Source organism: Alosa pseudoharengus, unplaced genomic scaffold, assembly GCF_046254945.1.
Source record: "Alosa pseudoharengus isolate Yale_2024_CS ecotype anadromous, Long Island Sound unplaced genomic scaffold, YU_APseudo_1.1 YU_APseudo_1.1_scf_19, whole genome shotgun sequence".
NCBI classification, from domain to species: domain Eukaryota; kingdom Metazoa; phylum Chordata; class Actinopteri; order Clupeiformes; family Clupeidae; genus Alosa; species Alosa pseudoharengus.
Genome location: NW_027468657.1, coordinates 36,179,412 through 36,198,020, shown reverse-complemented (window position 1 = coordinate 36,198,020; position 18,609 = coordinate 36,179,412). Strand labels below are relative to the sequence as shown.

Sequence of the window (18,609 nt, the reverse complement as noted above, 5' to 3'; positions counted from 1 at the left end):
TGTATTGAACAATTTAAGCACAGCTCAGCTTTAAGAAACTCAAATAGCCTAGATGCATGCTTAGCATTTTGTGATCATTAAGGCTATATTTCACAAACTCTTACAGTCAGCTGTCCTCTGATTTACCGATATCTAGGCGACATTTGTAATATTTGTTTTGTATTTGGCCCGTTATGAAATAATGTGGAACAATTTAAACACAGTGTAAAACTTAAATCCCAAATTTGGAGACATCCATGTATGTTAAAATGTACTGCAAATTCAAAACGGGATTAGTCTGGAACGGCTAACTGTACAGGGGACTGATTTACACCTTTCTGTTCGGTAAGGTCTGCTGTTTATTCATATGGTTTGTCATATGTTAAACTAAGGGTTCTGAAGTATTCCACCGAGATGAATGGGTAGGGAGATGGACGCAAAACCTTCAGTAGAATTTATGACTGAATGATATTATTTACTTTTCTCGCGAACCGTTCACCACAGCAATTAGCGGCTAACATCGTTTAAAAGCTGAGAAAAAGCTCTTTCATGTGATACTTGTGATGTCTGTGTGATGAGTACGCTACTTCGCGAGTAGTTCAACTGAGAAGAATGGGTTAATTTGGACGCACTTTCTTGCGCTGTCACTTTCTCCACTGCGTAATTTGGCCATAGGCTAAATATATATCGCTATTAGTAGGACGCAAAGCAGAATATTTAAAGAAGGGGGCACCAAGGCCACCGTGGCTGTTAAACCTCTGATTTTCAAAGGGGCGTCACGGCCAACTCAAAGGGCTACGACGGCCATGGCCAATTCCAAACCACAGACATAATGTTGAAACAGAGCGCGCAAGTTTGTTACTGCAGCCATCCACGCTTGTTTGTATGCTTCAAGACGCAGCTTGATGAGGTCATCATCTGTGCGCTGGTAAACGCTTCAGGAGCGCATAGGCACTATTTGGGTGTAACGCAAGCATTATTTTATCGGTTTTAAGGCAAAAAAAATCCGATAACGATATTAACAGATATTACATTTTTATGCTCTCTAGTAAAAATGTCAATACGGTTACACTTGCTGAAAAAAATGTGAAATTCTCTCCAAAATCTCTTCTAAAATAATCTGGCATGATCTTGCACAAGAACTTTTATATATTTAATACAAGTAATGAAACCCCATTGTTCTGAATATTTTATTTAATATGGGGAATCATGTCTGTCACATCAACCACTTAAAATGTCAAGTGGTGTAACCAACACTTAAGGAGCCATTTTGTAAAAGGATCATGTGACAGGAAATTCTGTCACAGAGAAGAACCCTTGAAGATCCCTGCTATGAGTCAAGGTTAGTAACTCTCTTAAAAAGTAGCATAATAGTGTTTTATGCCATGGTCAGGCAAGCTTAGGTTACATGTCAAATGGTATGACCTCCTGAAAAAATTGATAAATCATAATTATCATAACATATTGAATTTAATGTAAAAACTGTGTTTGAATATTCACATAAAGGTCAAGTGTGTACATAATTGTCCATAATAATGCCTGCAAATGTTACTTTTAAATAGAAATGTCAAATGGTGTAACTGGTTGCACCATTTGACTCCTTTCTGTTTGAGACCAGTTTGATCAGATTCAGGGCCAAGTGTATGTAATTTTAGGTGCCAATTATATTTGTTTTATACGTTAAATAGTGACTAACTGTTTAGCATGAACAATAGCTTTAAAATGGTTTAATTAGATTGTAATTTAAGCGATTTTTGACATTTCATGTATACATGTACATACATGTATTTAAATTTAAACTTCTCAAAATGTATGTAATATGTTAATATGTTTAATTTATGATGTATGTAAATTGTATGTTTAAATTATAAATAAATCATATAAATACATGTATTATAAATAAAGTATACTTCTTGTCCCCCATAGATGCCACTTACAAGCAAGGAAAACGTGTCTCGCCACAGAACGCATGTGAACGCAGATCCTGCTGTTGGTTGGTTGTTAAGAAATTATCATACACACTCTTTCACGGTTATTGTCTCTCACACACACAAATTGGGCCCTATTGTAGCGATCTAAAATGCATGGTCACTAGCAGATAGCATTAATACATTCAGGGGTTTGTCCAGTCCACATTCGGGGTGGTTTTGTTATCAAACGGCTCTTATGTTTCTTAAAGGATAATTCCGGTGTGATTTTGACCTAAAGTGTGTTGAAACATGATACCGAGTGTGAATGTATGTCTCATAGCTCACCTCGGCTTGTCCCCTGCACTCGGAAATCTCAGAAATAATTCTGTGAAAATGCATGGATTCCAGTTGCTGCTACTGGAAGCAACTGAATCCATGCATTTCCACTGAATTATTTTTGGAATCTGATCCCTTATCATACCTGTTCGTTCATACTCGTCGCTCGACTTATCGTGACTAAATTCAAGATGGCGTCAAACGGTAAAATTCCTTAAAGCCTGTGTTGCAGGTTAAAAACCACTGTTGATTAATGGGTACACAAAGCACTCAATATATGTATATCATTTTTAAAAATGTCTCCAAATGGTGTTAAATGCCCGTTTTTGTTGTTTTTAGCATTAGCGGGGTTTTTTTACGCAATTCGGTGATGATGTCACTTTGGGCACTACATGATCTGCGCTTCATTAATTTCAATGCATTTCAATGGACATCGTGGTTACACTTTCAACATAAAGTTTGTATATTTACACTTCGAATTTCGTCACAGCATTTATATCACAGCTACCCTATGATCTACCAATGGTAATAATGGTGCCTGATATCAATTTAGTAATTTTTTCTGAATTTCGGGAGGTCTCGTTTTGGAGGGTATGTTTTACATTCATTTCTATGGGAAACGGTCGCGGTTACACTTTCAACATAGTTTGTATATTTAGACTTCGAATTTCGTTACAGCATTTATATGACAACGACCCTATGGTCATAATGCACCTATTCAGTTCAATGCATTATGCTTATAACGCATAGGTGCCAACTCTCACGCATAGATACAGTCGGTTAAGACGTTCGGAAAGGTTACCGCCCCCCACGAGGGGGAAAGCATGCTAACCTCACACAATGGAAGTCAATGGGCGAACTAGCTAACAGTTAGACTTTATACATTCGTTTTACATTCAGGTGGAGTTCTGCTTGTTTCTGAACACAATAATTTGAAGGAATTGTGTTTACTTAACTGCCTAGTGTATGCTAACAACTTAATTCACCCTCGATTGCCCAATGTTGACGACAAATTTCTCTGGAAGCTATATTCAATGGTAGCATCATTAGGTTGCTAACTGGCTAACTTTATATCGTCAGTGTAACATAACCAACTGGTATACATTACTTGTTAAAACTATTACCACGGCCATTGTAGGGAATGTGCATTCATGTGAGAATAAATTCAGATGCAACTTACAAGTATGTGATGTTAAGGCAAAAGGGTTAGCTTGCTAAACCAAGCTACACAGTCCGGCCATTGAAAGCAGTTCTACAATGAGTACACTCGAGACAGTTCTGGCCGTTTAACTGGAATTAGCAAAATGATGGAACTTAATGTTACCCTTAACCTCATTGACACACAGATCAGTTGAAACGTGTTTGTGCCGTTTAGTGATGTTTGCTAAAATATTTAATATTTTTATAGGTGCTTTCTGTACTCAAGCCGGTGCACCTCCATTAGATTACATGCAATCGAAACGAATGTTTTCCCCCTCAGGGGCTTTTCAGCCACGGTAACCACGGCAACTGGGGGCGGTAACCACGATTATGACTAGTTGCCGACTGTATGTATAGACCTCTCCAGAATATATCCCGCCTCCTAACTTCCGTATCCATCCAACTTCCGGTCAGATGCCTGAAAAATGAGTTTAGCCTATCTATAGATGCTTTCAGAGATGGTGAGAGGGTTCAAGAGCACCCCGTCTGTGAAATTTTCTAAAATTTCTCTCATTTGCGATGTTACTTCAGAAGCCGTCCCAGGCGCATTCCCCCCGCATTTCCCCGGCTTCAGTATGCTTTGAGTATTATTGAGTAGGCTATTTTTCACCTGAAGTGTCAACCTGGTAGGTCAAATACCTGGCAGATGAGGTTCAACTAAACTAAACCTATACATATGATATCACACATCAGGTGAACGTGCGGAATCTAAGCTTTCCAATGATATTAGCGCCAAGTTGCTGTGATAAATGGTTCGCGAGAAAATTAACATTGAACCGACGTGCAATTTAGGCTAATCATATTTGCATTTTGCACACAGTGCACACCCATTACTCTCGGTTTAATATTTCACTAACCCTTCACACAACACGTGGCAAACCCAATATCACAATAAACAGCAAACCGTACCGAATACGAGGATATAAAGCATGCCTCTGTGCAATAAGTGGTTCCTGAGTAATCCGGTTTTGGAATTGCAACACATTTCTACATAGCCTCATTGGGGCGAAATTATAATGTATTCTAATGTAAACTATTTGTCAGTAGGCCTACATACATTTTTGTAAATTGCTCAGCCATAGATTATCCCACTATGGTTATTATATTGTCAGGTTCCAGCCAATCCCATTACAGATAAATGAATATATTGGCATGCTTGACATTAATGCAAAAATATGACGAAAATCAAATAAGAAGATATAAGTATCTATATATTCTATAAATATTGATATAAAGCCTGACATAAGCCATATGCAAACATTCACATCATGCAGATATGGGTACATCCTGAAAAAGGAATAGCATGTAGGCTATAGGCTATGGCCATTACAATGACCAATATATTATCTTAAATAAACCACTTCTGCATAATTTCATGGAGTGCTGAAATGTACACACATTTTTGAACATTTCTGAACTGTGAAATGTAGCATATGTTTTTGTGGTTGTGAACTTATTGCAATATAATACCATAACTATTCCACCTGTGTGTGCATGGTTATAATTCTGAAGTGCAAAATAGCTTAGGCTACAGCACAAATATTTCCATAAAAAAAAGCAAGTCTGACCTCTGAATTTATTTTGAAAGTGCCCCTGATTGATGCATTTAAAAGTTAAAATATACAAACATTTCTTAAATTCTTACAAAACACCCACCCACATTAAAATGTAAGGTCTGGGCACTCACCGTTCGCAGTGCTCAGTCCAAGGGGCGGGATAATCGGTTGTCTTTTAAATTCCCTCTGCACGCAATAGGACAGCACTGAGTCCCATGCGTTTTTCCACCAGCGGAGCTAGTTGGCTAGTTCAAACTTTTGCCATCTCAAAACAAGCTTAACTCGTGTCACACTGTTGGCCAACAGCAATATCCATCTTCTTTGTTTTCAAGTCACAGGGAATTCAAGCCAAACCGTTGCAACTCTGCCATCAATCATTATGTTATACCCCCCTAACGACTCTATTGATGATTTGATTGGCCTGATAGAAGTTTAATTTTTCGAGCTCACAAGCCAACGGAGAGTTGCTAGACTAGCCCTGGAAGCAAATGTAATTTGCTGCCGCTAGGGTGTGTCTAGATTTCTAAGCTACCAAAATGCACCAGAATACAGGAAATCACATCAAACAAATTAAAAAAATTCTGGGGGAGGACCCCCAAACCCCCCTTCCACATGCGACAATTAGTGGGGTGCCCTTAATACATGTGGGCCCAGGGGCCCGAAAGTTCAGAATCCGTCCATGCCTGGTCCCTACACCTGAGAACCACTGATGTACGTTTTTTTTACTGTACGGTTTAATGCTGAATGAGCCAAACAAAAATTTCCGCAGCAAAATTTTGGTTGGCCCCACCAAATCCCACTCAACTCCATTTTCTTTATATCTAGTGATAGTGATCATGTCGTTAGTTCAAAATATAAAGCATCATGATAGCTACAACTAGCTATGGTCTAACTTTCCAGTCCCACCTGTGAGCCACCCCTATTGTTGCAAACTTAGCTTCTAGCCGCCGCCGATTAGGCTGGTCGTGTCTTCAGCATGAATATTTTCGATAACTACTGCTCGTGATTGATTGCCATTGACATCGTCAGGATACGGCTTACCAAAGAGGGAGATAATATGGGCAAGTCTCAGTTTTGCAGGTGCTTGTGTGGGCTGTGCCGTCCCGATGGAAACTGTGGTGGAGAGCTGCAGTAACTATGGAAGCGAGTGCATTTTGGCCGCTGGTCGAGGAGCTCCCCCCTGACCAGCTACCAGTCTACCAATGAAGCATGGAGCTACTTCGAGCCTCGTAAATGGTGTAAAACAGTGATTTATTTGCATGGCTAGGCCGATGCCCGAGGTACCACAACGAAACACTGTGTTGGTAGCATTGGCTAACTAGCGCCAGATTTCTGAGTGCAGGGGATGAGCCGAGGTGAGCTATAAGACATACGTTCACACTCGGTATCATGTTTCAACACACTTTAGGTCAATATCACACCGGAATTCTGCTTTAAGGCAGCTCTTATGTTTCTTAATCAGTAATTCCCTTTAACAGCAAGCAGCGCAACTTCAAACAGCACATCGGTATTTTGATAGTCAGCGGCGCATAAGGAATCTGCTTGCACGCAAGACCGTATGGAACAGGTATCCCACTAAACTATGCTTTACTAAAACCTAGCAGAGTATAGGCTACACGCATCTGCACTCGTCTATTATTTGAACTCATAGGTAAAGTGAAACTAACTTCACCATGGCCATAATCAACGACAAAACAGTTATACACAGTTAATTACTTTCACTATTGATTGACAATGGGTTACCATCGAAAATATACTGTAGCCTGAAAAAAGAAACACTTACCCTTAATAATGTTCGAATGACTGAATAAAAAACCACAAGGTTGCTTACATCTCGTGACAGTGTGTCTTCAGCTGTGCTTCATATGCGCCTTTCGCTATAGACCAGGTTTTTCTTGGCCAGTAGCGTAATGCTTTTTAGATGGTGTAAGATAGCTATTTTTAGATCATGTGCCAGACCACACCTTATGTGGATAATTGGCACACCCCTGGGCGCATTGTTTAATAAAAGTGAAGTGTAAGATAGGAAAAAGCTTTGCGTCGGGATAATAATACGCTTTTGCCGGGTTTTGCAAAAATAGAGCCCTTTATCTCACTCTCTTTGAAAACAATGGATAGACTGAAATCGTATGAGAACTGAACTGAAGTTAAATGGAACACAAGTTAATCCTGTTTCTTCATTGATGTTATGAAATTATTTTTGATATGGAGTATGATGAATGACATGAATATATATTAAAATATCCAATTCAGTTTACTTTGATGCCTATTTTCTGTGTCAATTTCTTGTCCTATGCTATAGACGTGTTATGGTCAGTTGGTGTAACCGATTTATGTCAATTGGTGTAACCAGTATTTTGTCTAAAAGACTAATATTGTACAAAAAAGTTAATATGGATAATGATTTAATACCCTACTACACTGTAATAATAGCTGTTTAAACCATTTTTACTCAAATGGTCAAAGAATAGACATAAAAAAAGATGTTTACAGCATATGGTCTTGCTCAGTACAATGAAAACCCCATATAATTTAAATTTAGAAATAAATGTAAAAAAAACATAATCTCATAGGATGTTACTAAATAAACTACTAATTTCATGAAAGCATTTGCATGAACTCTAGGAGGTGTGAAATATTAGATATGTTTCATTTTATGTGGTTACACCATTTGACAATTTACAGACTGTCAGTTCTATCTTTTGCTAATAAAATAGTATAAACGTCATATTAAATAATATGAATACAACAGAAATACAAAGTATACACTTTAACAAACCTCATGCATGTTTTGTTTTAAAGTTTTAAACATATTTTTGAATTGATCATCTTACCAACCCTGTCACTGACCCTTGTACAAATTGTTTTGAGAAATGCATTACTGCCTTACATAAAGGTATAAGGTTGATATAGTAAGCTACCAAACGTCAAAAGATCCTTAAAGTGTGAGTTTGACATTGTATTTTGCCGACAGTGCATGCACACTGTGGCCAGAGCTAAGTCAGATGTACAAAGTGGGCAGAGTCAGGCCAAAGTTAATTAATAAAAGATCAGAATCAGAATTTAAAGGTGCTCTAAGCGATGCTGGGTAACATCACTTCTGTTGACTTTCAAACAAAACAGATAGCTAGCTCGCTACTTCCTGCCCCTCCCTCCCGTGCTGCTCCCGTGCACTTGAAACTCTCCTAAACACGCATCTCATCTGTGATTTGCTGGAACAGTTTATGTTTTTATGGGCTAGGTTTGCCCAGGTTGTTTTTGTTGCCGTTTTTGGAGCCTGGGCTGTCCACAGAGGTTGGTTAGGTAATGTTTGCAGTAAGTGACATAAAATGTTTTAGCCTAAAAAACGCGTGGCATCGCTTAGAGCACCTTTAACTCTGGTTGCATGCAGTGGTTAAAGTAGGATTTGGCAGGTGGGGGAACCCTGATGTCAGTGTCGGTGCACGGGGGGAAAATGACTCACCGTTGACAACATATTGAGTATTGTGGTGTAGCAATAATTTTTTGACAAGAATTGCTAGTATCTTGGTCACCTATGTCAGTGAAAATAGCACCCATATTGATTTGGACTATGGGTGTCACTGTAGAACTAAGGTTGTAGTCAGGGGGCCAATTCCGTTAAGGGCTTCCGTTAAGACTTTTGCGGACATGTTGTCACCCTATTTTTTTTAGGTAGAAGACACCTAACCTGGCCCTAGCCAGATGAATGTCGTTCCGCTAGCTCCACTCATCCATCTGGAACCGATCCATTGAAATGTCGTTTCAGAAGGCTGGACCTAATCAAAAAATGCTTGCATATGATTGAATAAGCCACTTGTCCGTCATCTATTGACGTGCTACTTCAACCACTCTCATCGAAGCCAACCCGTGACGCTGATAACAGTCTCACAGTCGCTTCTACGCTATGTCACATCTATGAAACTCCCGCCCTGCGTCCTGATTGGCTAAACCATAAAGTTGGTTGGAGAAATCACTCTCAATGGAAGAGGTTCCAGATGGATGTGAGTGAAGCTAGGCGGAGCTAGCGGAACGACATTCATCTGGCTAGGGCCAGGTTAGAAGACACCCAGATAAGGTAAGATATTAGGGTGGTTGTCAAGCTGATTTGGTTTCCTGCTCAACACAACAATAAATGCTGAATATCTCCTCAATCACGAGGACCATATAAAAAAGGTATCAAATGAAAGCAGGGCTGTCTGTAGAAGTATCAGAATGGACATTTATTGTACAGTCTAAGAGACAACATAACTAGAACATGAAAAAAACAATCTCCGCCTAAAGAGAACCAGTTTCCAAAGTGGATATCAGCTTGGAAACATAACATAGTATCCCCAAACCTCTTTCAATCAGTACCCCTATCTATGGGAAGGAGTCAAGCCAAGTTTAAAGCTTGTAGGGAGAGACAGTGCAATGCTGCACAAGTTAAAATTATTTAATGTCAAGGCGGAAATGTAGAACTGTAGATGTTGGTATATGGTGCTATTTGACTTCATTAATGTACCAGGTTGTAACACAAATTATATTTAATTGACATAATCACTATAGTTATTAATTCCATCCTAACATAACTGCTCTCTCACTTCTTTAGGGTTAGGGGTAAGTAACTAGTTATTAGTAATAACTATATAATAGTCGTATGGCAAAGGTATGTTTTTCCCCATCCAAGCAGTGACACTCAGGTAGGCAGCCAATAGAAGCATGGGCGGATTATGAACTTTCGGGCCCCTGGGCCAAGATGCATTAAGGCCCCCCCACTAATTGTTGTATATGTGGGAGGGGGGGGTTGGGGGTCCTCCCCCAGAAAATGTTTAATTTGTTTGATGAGATTTCCTGTATTCTGGTGCATTTTGGGGATGGCCAATACTAAATTCAATCAGATTCATAGCCTACATCCTGATTTGTTGATATTGAGCAATGATTCCATGCAAAGGCTTGGGCTTCAGTGCCCCCTGACCCCTTGGGCCCCTGGGCCTGGGCCCGGTAGGCCCGTGCAGTAATCCATCCCTGAATAGAAGGCACCCAGGGACCATGTCCATGTGCTTAGTCTGAGTCCTGGTCAGGGACACAAAAGAAGAGTTTACTGTTTTGATAATGAATACCTTCCCAATACAAAACATGCATGCATGCATCCTAGGGCATAATATGAATCTAATCTACAAAACAGGAAAAACAATATCATGGCAAATAATCTGAAACAATATAGTTGCATATAATGTGGCAAAAATTAATAATAATGATGTGAGTACCTGAGTATTCTTGCACCAAGCTGCACAGGCACATCCACATGCCCCACTACAAAATATTCCACTTTTTCGACATCGACACTGACTTCCACTTTCCTTGCATTCACATATTGTCAGCTCCAAGCACCTGGCCTGTACAGGTTCTTTGGTTAAAATCTGGGGGACAAGCATTCCATCCTTCATGTGCCAACTACAACTGGTTGGTGAGGGCAACTGTGGATGGGTCACTAGTGATTGTTTCCAAACCTTTGTTAGATAGTGGGCCCTCATGAGGTGCAGAGACAAGGCATGCTGACTTGGTGGTAAAGTATCCACATTGGCTTTCACTTTCCGAAACAGGACACAGCGAACATCATGGATTGAAGTGCTGGTTGTTTTTGGGTCATACAGTTTGCAGACTGTTCTGCTGAGGATAGAATAGCTGGACTTGGTACTTCATCCTCACCAAAGTTGTGGATGCAGCTTGACAACCACCCTAATATCTTACCTATGGGTGTCTTCTACCTAAAAAAATAGGGTGACAGCTTCTACCAAAACATGTCCGCAAAAGTCTTAACGGAAGCCCTTTTCAGAATTGGCCCCCTGACTACAGGGACAAAGGCTTGGCCCCGGGCGTGGTCCAGGGACTCGCTAGCGCCCCCTTATGTGACTTGTGGTTGGCATATAGTTCAGCTACACACACCAAATTTGGTAGGCATATGTAACTCCCCACAACAAACAACTTTTGTATGTGCATGGCATTAGCCACGCCCACAGGAAGTGAGGTAATTGAGATTAAAGTATGCCAAGATGCTGTTGATTCTAAATTGAGAAGCTTTACTTTTTTTGATATGTTGTAATTCGATGAAATGCTATGAATTTTAATACACTTCCACATAAACAATAAATGTGTCATAATTCACCATTCATTGCTTGAAATTTCACAGGTCATGCATGGTAATGATGATATTCACATGCCCATAATGCATATTCGGCATAGCGCCACCAACTGGCAACAGAAAGAATGGCAATTACACTGATGTCACATGATCAATTTTAACATACTCATCCTAGACGGTTTGTCAGATTCATGTGAAATTTGACAAACATAATGCCAAGATGTTGCTGATGTTAAATTGTTAAGGGATTTTTTGATATGTTGTAATTTATGTTATGATTTTAATATCTCGCCACGTAAACAGGAAATGTGTCATAAAGTCACAGTGCATTGAATGAATGGTCTGAAACGTCTCAGGTTAATAGATATTATGATTATGATGATATCCAGACATCCAATGGGCCTGCCTGGCATAGCGCTACCACCTGCAGGATATGTGCCAGAAATGGGCAATGCTTTGACTGATTGATCTGAAATTTGACAAATATTAGATATCATTATGAAGATATTCATATGTCCTATTAACATGCTTGGCATAGGGCCACCAATTGGCAAGAGAAGGCAGGGCCGGCCCGAGGCATAAGTGAACTAAGCGGTTGCTTGGGGCCCCCTAGCCACCAGGGGGCCCCCAATCGAGTTTCTTTTTTTTTTTTTACATAATAAATAACGTAAACAAGTGACATCCATGAATGAATAAATGAAACAATTAATCATTCAAAACAAGAAAATTCTGATTTCATGATCAATATACTGCCTACATCTACTGTGTCTGCCAGCCTTTGAGTCACGCGCATAAACAGACACTGCATCAAGTTCAACAATCGGAAGAGACGGTAATGTTAAGACAAGTCACAAAAAGGACGTATCCCTCTGGTGCCGAAAACAGAAAGAAGAAAATGACAGAGGAGGAGAAAAACGAGCAAGATACAGGTATGTTTGCATGACAGCGTGCGGAGCAAGCAGCTGTAAGCACAGCCACAACACAGCCTCGTATCACGGGGAAATGGTGGTGTTCCTGCCGATGCTGTGAGATAATGCCGACCGATATGGAGTGTTTTTGTTGCAAAGAGTGGGACCTTTTGCACCATCGCACTCAAGACGCACGCAGCGTGACATTAGCGCAAGGCTTTTCTTCCCTTCTGGACTTGTGGGTAGAAGGGGTAGACTTTGGGCCTTTTTGGGCCTTTTTCCATGTCCCAAAATTAAACTGGACACGAAGACCCACGCCGGAGGGGCAAGATGGACATTTATCTACTGAGTAAGTACTCTGCACACTTGGGTTTTATTGCTTTTGATCAATCCAATAGTTACTGTATTTGTAGTTTGAATTGGCAGCTAAGTTACTTGATTATGATAATGATATGATATAACAATGATAATGACCGAAGTGTCACCTTTTCTTGCCTCTCCCTCCCCTCCCAGACAGTGCAGACTTGTGGCTTACCGGGTTTTCCTTGAGTGGGTGCTTCAAGGAGAGAAACTGGGATGAGGGGAAAGACAAGTTCTGCCAAGCTGTGTGGTTACAGCAATAAGAAAAAAATACCCCTCTACCAGTGGAGTATACCATGGATTCCAGGAGGCAGAAGACGCCTCCAGGATCATCTAGTTACCAATTACTAAAATGCGTTACTTTGTTGATATTATTTGTATTGCAATGTGAGGGGGTAATATTGTAGCCTGACGTAGTCATACTCAATTCTAGTCAGAACTTCCCGACCTCAAACGTTGTGGGCGGGACTAAGTTCGGAATGGCACCCAGGCTAGTAATATTGTTCATACTCATTTGAAATAACAACAATATAAAATCAACACATTTTGTTTGTTTTCATTCCAAACTACAATATTTATTTACAGACAAACAACAAAGATGTAGACCACACATAGAACATGAAATAAACACAAAAGGAAAAACAAACATTGTACATTATAAATAAAAAATACAAAGAAAACGATACTCTAAAAGAACAAAAGAAATGTCACTACAAGTCAGAGTTGCTTGAACCGCGACAGCCTTTGGGCCACCAACTCAGACGGGTCTGGCCTCGGCACTGGTGCAATATTTTGCAGCAACCTTCTTGGGCGAGGAGGACGGGGCCAAGGTTCCAGGCTTTTCTCCTCCCTCAACTTCAAGACGTCCTCCATCAGGTATTTTCTAAAGTCCTGAGAGGTGGGCTCATACACTGGCTTAGCCACCCACTGCTGTGTCGTCTTTGTGTACATGTACTTGTACTGTGGTTTTCCTATCCCACAGACAAAATAAGTCGTTGATTATGTAGGCTACTATAACACTGTTTAGCTATGTGTGTCATAGTAAAATAAGTCCGAAATCAAGTTAGTTATTCTACTAATTACTGTACTGTTCAGAACACACAAAATTTGGACGCAAAGCCGTTTCCTTACCCTCAAGTGTTGTTTTTTGTTCCCTTCCAATATTGATATTGTGATCTATGATGGCCAATTCTGTGCGGGCTCTCATTGAGTCGTATGTAAAGTGAAGTCGCTTTGGTGCGTACTTCAGGGTGACGTTGTGAAAGACTTCAAGAGATCCTGCAAAATATGTCCAATTGAAATATATCAATCAATATCAGTCATGTAAAGTGATAATAGCTGGTGTTGAAAAGTTAAGATTTATCAGGAATGCTGACAGTCTTATGCTGTCTGAGGTTACAAATGACAACAGTGTGACTAGATAATAAACAGCTGTTCGCTTCCTCTTTTTAATAACAAAGATAATGCAATTCTAAGAAACTAATTTCAATGACTGTGAAGGCATACCAGTGTGCTTGAACAGAGCCATCTGTCTCAAGTCACGCAGGAGGGTTTTTTCCTCAACCAACTCTGAGAGCACGGAAAGCTGGGGAGTCATGTTCCAGCCACCTTTTTTTTTTCCTGATCCTCCTCTGAGAGAGGTGGGTGAGCACATTGGTACTCCCGCCCATTCTCTTCCCATCTGTGGATGCCACGAATATGGTGAAGAACATATGTCCACCGTCGCACACACTCCTGAAAAACGACATAAAATACAACCCTTAGAAATTATGGAGAATACTTTTGTGAGTTCATGTGTCAACACTGTCTTGGGTTATACATTTTTTAACTAAAATATTTTTTTTTCCTAATGTACATCATAAAATAATGATTCATAATTTCATGGTTACCTGTTCATCACCATGGATGGAACTGCATGCCCAGTATAAGTGATTGCTGATAGACCTCAGCCATGGTCGAAGCTCTCTGTAATTTTTTTTATTAGAGACAGACACCAGTTTCTTCTTGAGACCTATGGAGAGTTCAAAAACAATATGAGCTTCTATTTCACCAGCAACAACCAGTCACACACGTGTGGATATCTAGTAAATATGATGCATACTCTTGTTCACATGCCAAGGGTCATATTCGTGACGAATGTTGCCATAGCTTTCCCTCATTAGTTTTCTTATTGATGGCGATCTGTCGGTCGCCATCACCCCAATGTCCAGCCTGAGATCGAGGAGGTGATTTAGGCCTCTCTGAAAGCCCATTGCCTCCATTGCCACGGAACTCGATGCTTCTGTAACCTAATAACATAGTAAAAATACCAGTTTGTTATTTCACATGTGCATGTACATAGTCCCAACTTATTGCCTTGACAGCAACTGTACGCTTATTTCACATAACAACAACAGGCATCTATGCTTGTTTACCTGTACAAGTTCAAAATGAAGAATTTCTTTTGTTGCATCATCTTGAAAAGAATAGGTGCTGTACTTGCAGCTGTAGCCTTTTGGAAAAACAAACATGTCTGTGATTTTGGAAAAAAAAAGGAATTGTGTATATTTGAAAGTCAACCAAAATCTGACGAATAACAATGCTTACCAGGGCTATCACACCTCGCATCACCACACATTTTCCAGTTTTTGCCCCGAAGCAGAAAGTTGAGAAATCCTCTCCAGAATTTTTTGTTGTTGTCCCTTGTATGCATGATTTATTACAGGGATGAGGTATTTGGATTGAACGGCGTAAAACTGAGTCTTGCCTGGTAGCTGCAGGTTGATAAGTTCTGCCGATTCTTTGATGTCCGAGTAGGTGGCTCCGGTGAAAAATGTTGCAGCACATGCCAAGAGGTTGTTGCGGGCCATATTCCTTTGGTCAGTGCATGATGCCCATTCCCCGGTGTGTCCCTTCAAACACGTCCAGTGTATTCTGATCTGGCTGGCACGTGTGGCTACTCGTTTTTCCTCAATGGCCACACCACACTGAGTGCATGTTCTAAAAAGCTCCATCAGCTTGGCCTCATCAACTAGCCACTTTCTTCCTGCCCATCCATTTGTGCTGCCAGAGCTGGAGACAGAGCCAGAGCTTGGGCTGGATGAGGTGGTGTCACTCAGGAGCACAAAACTGGTGTCTTTAGGGTCCAAATCCATTTCCCCAAAGCTAATGCTCATATCTTGCACAGATGTGTCTGAAGCACCTGCAACACCTTCCTCTACATCTTCCTGTTGATCAAAGGACAGATGAATAATGTCATTGTTGGAAATGATTACACATTTACTTCTAAATGGAGCATCAGTGTAGCACATTATCACCAGAACCATATATGAAATTAAAAATTCAACTCACTGATTGTGTCACTCCACTGGCTTCCCTCGAGGGACTCCACAATGAGGGGGGTGTTTCAGTCCTTTCCTTCAAATTTATAAAAAAAATGACACATAGCTACTTCAGTGGTGACCAAGGTGTTGCAGACATTACAGTGAAAAGTAGTAGTAGTAGTAGCACCCCCATACTATGCTCCTATGGGGAGCCTCAGTAACATAGGCACATAGACACATGGAAGACAACGGGGGGGGGGGGCATCCTTTTCTGCAGCCATGGTCAGCGCTGTTCCAGACCCGCTGTTCCAGAGTAAGAAGCGGCGAATGCATGGGATGGGGAGTAGGGGGTGTACGTGTGTAAAGATGTGTGTATGTGTGTGTGTGTGTGTATGTGTATAGAGTTCATAGTCTGTTTGCAGGTGGGGTGAAGGGATACAAAGAATGTCTCATTGCAGTTATCTTCTGGGGGAGATCCAAGGCCAGTGCTGGATAAGGGGAGCCAAAAAGTAGATACTATTCTAGACTATTCTATGGTCCATGTGAACTCCGGCTGACTGTCAATACATGGCTTACCTGTGGGTATTGCCATGATGCGGGTCTGGGAGTGTATTGTCCAGATGATGATGGCCTAGTTCGTGGCCTTACTGAGGGCTGTTGTGTCACACCACTGGCTTCCCTCGAGGGACTCAACAATGATGAGGGTGTTTCAGTCCTTTCCTTCAAATTGATAAAAAAAATTCCACATTGATACTTCAATGGTGACCAAGGTGTTGCAGACATTACAGTGAAATGTGAACACTGGCTGACTGTCAACACAATACATGGCTTACCTGTGGGTATTGCCATGATGCAGGTCGTGCAGTGTATTGTCCAGATGCTGATGGCCTAGTTCGTGGCCTTACTGATGGCTGTTTGGGGCTTGAAATGGTAAAACTGAGGCTAGTGGACCAATCAGACCTCCTGTGTTGCAGTTGTCTATGGGGTTTTTTAGGCGTGGACTGGGGGGCAGCAGCCATTTCAGAGGGAAACATTGCCGGGTCCTCAGAGGTACTGGCCTAAGAAAATACATACATACAAAGTAAGTTTATTTATTCATTGGTTTATAGGACACTCAGATGCACACAGCAGCACATCTGTTTTGCAATCCATCCAAAGTGGCCCCACTCTGTTCATTGACCATCACTTGCTACTTTTAGGTACTCTAACTACCTGGAAAGTTCTAACACTTCAAACTGTGAGGAATGTACTCCCCAACACCCACCCCCCGCTAATACTTTAGACCATTACGCATAACAATGCAACTGAATGCAGCATAGCAAACCCATCCCCCAAACACCTTAGCGGACCCCAATCACGGTCAGCCAGGTTAGCTTACATGGCAAGTTTTATATTGTAACGTATTTATCAAAAATATCAGAACAAACCACACCACTCCGTCCCTCTCCAGCAACATTTCTGATGGTGGGCTAAATAATGAATGTAGCATAATCTGCCTCATGTCTCTTTCTGGAATACAAAACTACGTGAATTTGTAGCAAACACAATGTTCAGTGCTGCACACGATTTATACATGCTAACATGGTTCACACAATTTACAGTCTAATAACCAAATAAATTCATACCTCCTTTCGGGATGGCAGATTTCTTCAGACGCATTCTTTGTCGAGGGTTAGAGCCTCTTATAATGAAGTCGTCTGGATCCAAATGTGCACTACATACACGGTAATCCTTCTGTTTTAGTATATGGATAGGTGTCTCGACATCGACTTGCAAAACACCACTGCTTCCAAGTTGACTCGTGTAGAGGTAGCCTGTGAAAACTTTCTGGAACATAGCTTCTCATCTGCTTGCCGCAACCTGGAAAAGCACAAACGCGAACCATTCTGTCTTCTTCTTCTTCTTCTTATTTTTTTATATGGCGGTTGGCAACCAGCTTTTTGGTGCATTACCGCCACCATCTGGACTGGAGTGTGGATCAAATGGTCATCCTACACTTTCCTAAATTCTTTTAAATAACCCAGTTACCTTCAAAAAAGAAAACAAAAAAGTAAAACAAATTTCACCTGATTCTCTTTGCAGTATTTCATTCAAATTTAATGTCATCTGGATTTCACCAAGTTGTGAGATAAATCTTTGTCTGGCTTGATGGTACTCAGGACAAAACATAATTACATGCTCTATGGTCTCTTGACTATTACAATATTCACACATTCCATCAACATGCTTTTTCATGGTAACTAATGTTCTGTTTAATCCTGTATGTCCTAGCCTCATTCTGGACACCACATCTTCTTCTTGCTTGCTTCTGCATGTATTCCTGCTCCTCCCCACCTTTCCTTGAATACTATGCAGGTGTCTTCCAGACTGTTCGTTATCCCATACAAATTGCCATTTTTCATTTATTTTAGCTTTGATTATACTTTTGACTTCAGCTTTGCTGTATTTAATATTCAACTCTATGTCAGACTTCCCTGCTGCTTTCTTTGCACATTTATCTGCTAATTCATTACCTCCTACACCTATATGAGCTGGTACCCATATAAATGTAGTACTAATACCAGACTTAAGCAGATTGTTGGCTAATTGCATTACTTCATATACTATGTCCTGTCTAGACTCAGAGTGACATCGTTTAAGGCTTATTAAAGCTGAGCTAGAGTCTGACGCAATCACAGCTTGCTTAGGTCTATTGCTCTCTACCCACAATAAGGCCATCCATATTCCTATAATTTCTGCTGTGTATACAGCTAAATCATCATTGACTCTCTTTCCAGATTCAATGTTTAATTGAGGGATAACATAAGCAACTCCCATTTTCTTATCAGTCTGCTTAGATGCATCAGTATATAAAATGACTGCTTCTTTATATTTGCTCGCAATGTAACTCTGGACCCTGTAATGATCCACTTCAACATCCTTCTTTTCCTCTAATAA

General features: G+C 40.6%; 1 protein-coding gene across 2 annotated transcripts; it reads right to left on the bottom strand.

The window, feature by feature from the left end:
* Positions 1–12,980: 12,980 nt before the first annotated feature.
* Positions 12,981–16,726, bottom strand: LOC143133272 (uncharacterized). Of its 2 annotated transcripts, XM_076293057.1 has the most exons (10): positions 16,506–16,726; positions 16,249–16,392; positions 15,701–15,766; positions 14,957–15,576; positions 14,785–14,861; positions 14,472–14,658; positions 14,260–14,381; positions 13,877–14,104; positions 13,502–13,648; positions 12,981–13,341 (listed from the first exon to the last, which is right to left on the bottom strand). In XM_076293057.1, exons 1-4 carry the CDS (start codon positions 16,704–16,706, stop codon positions 14,977–14,979), a joined length of 1,011 nt encoding a protein of 336 aa, XP_076149172.1. In that variant the 5' UTR covers positions 16,707–16,726; the 3' UTR covers positions 12,981–13,341; positions 13,502–13,648; positions 13,877–14,104; positions 14,260–14,381; positions 14,472–14,658; positions 14,785–14,861; positions 14,957–14,976. The 2 variants fall into 2 exon arrangements, with proteins under 2 accessions (XP_076149172.1, XP_076149173.1); XM_076293058.1 differs by lacking the exons at positions 13,877–14,104; positions 14,260–14,381.
* Positions 16,727–18,609: the final 1,883 nt, after the last annotated feature.

Excerpts from the sequence above, each read along its gene's own strand:
- LOC143133272 (XM_076293057.1), bottom strand. The coding sequence starts at position 16,706 with ATGTTTCCCTCTGAAATGGCTGCTGCCCCCCAGTCCACGCCTAAAAAA. Across the intron at positions 16,393-16,505 it reads CATCATGGCAATACCCACAG|GAAAGGACTGAAACACCCTC; the intron begins GTAAGCCATGTA and ends ATCAATTTGAAG. Across the intron at positions 15,577-15,700 it reads CCAGTGGAGTGACACAATCA|GAAGATGTAGAGGAAGGTGT; the intron begins GTGAGTTGAATT and ends TTTGATCAACAG.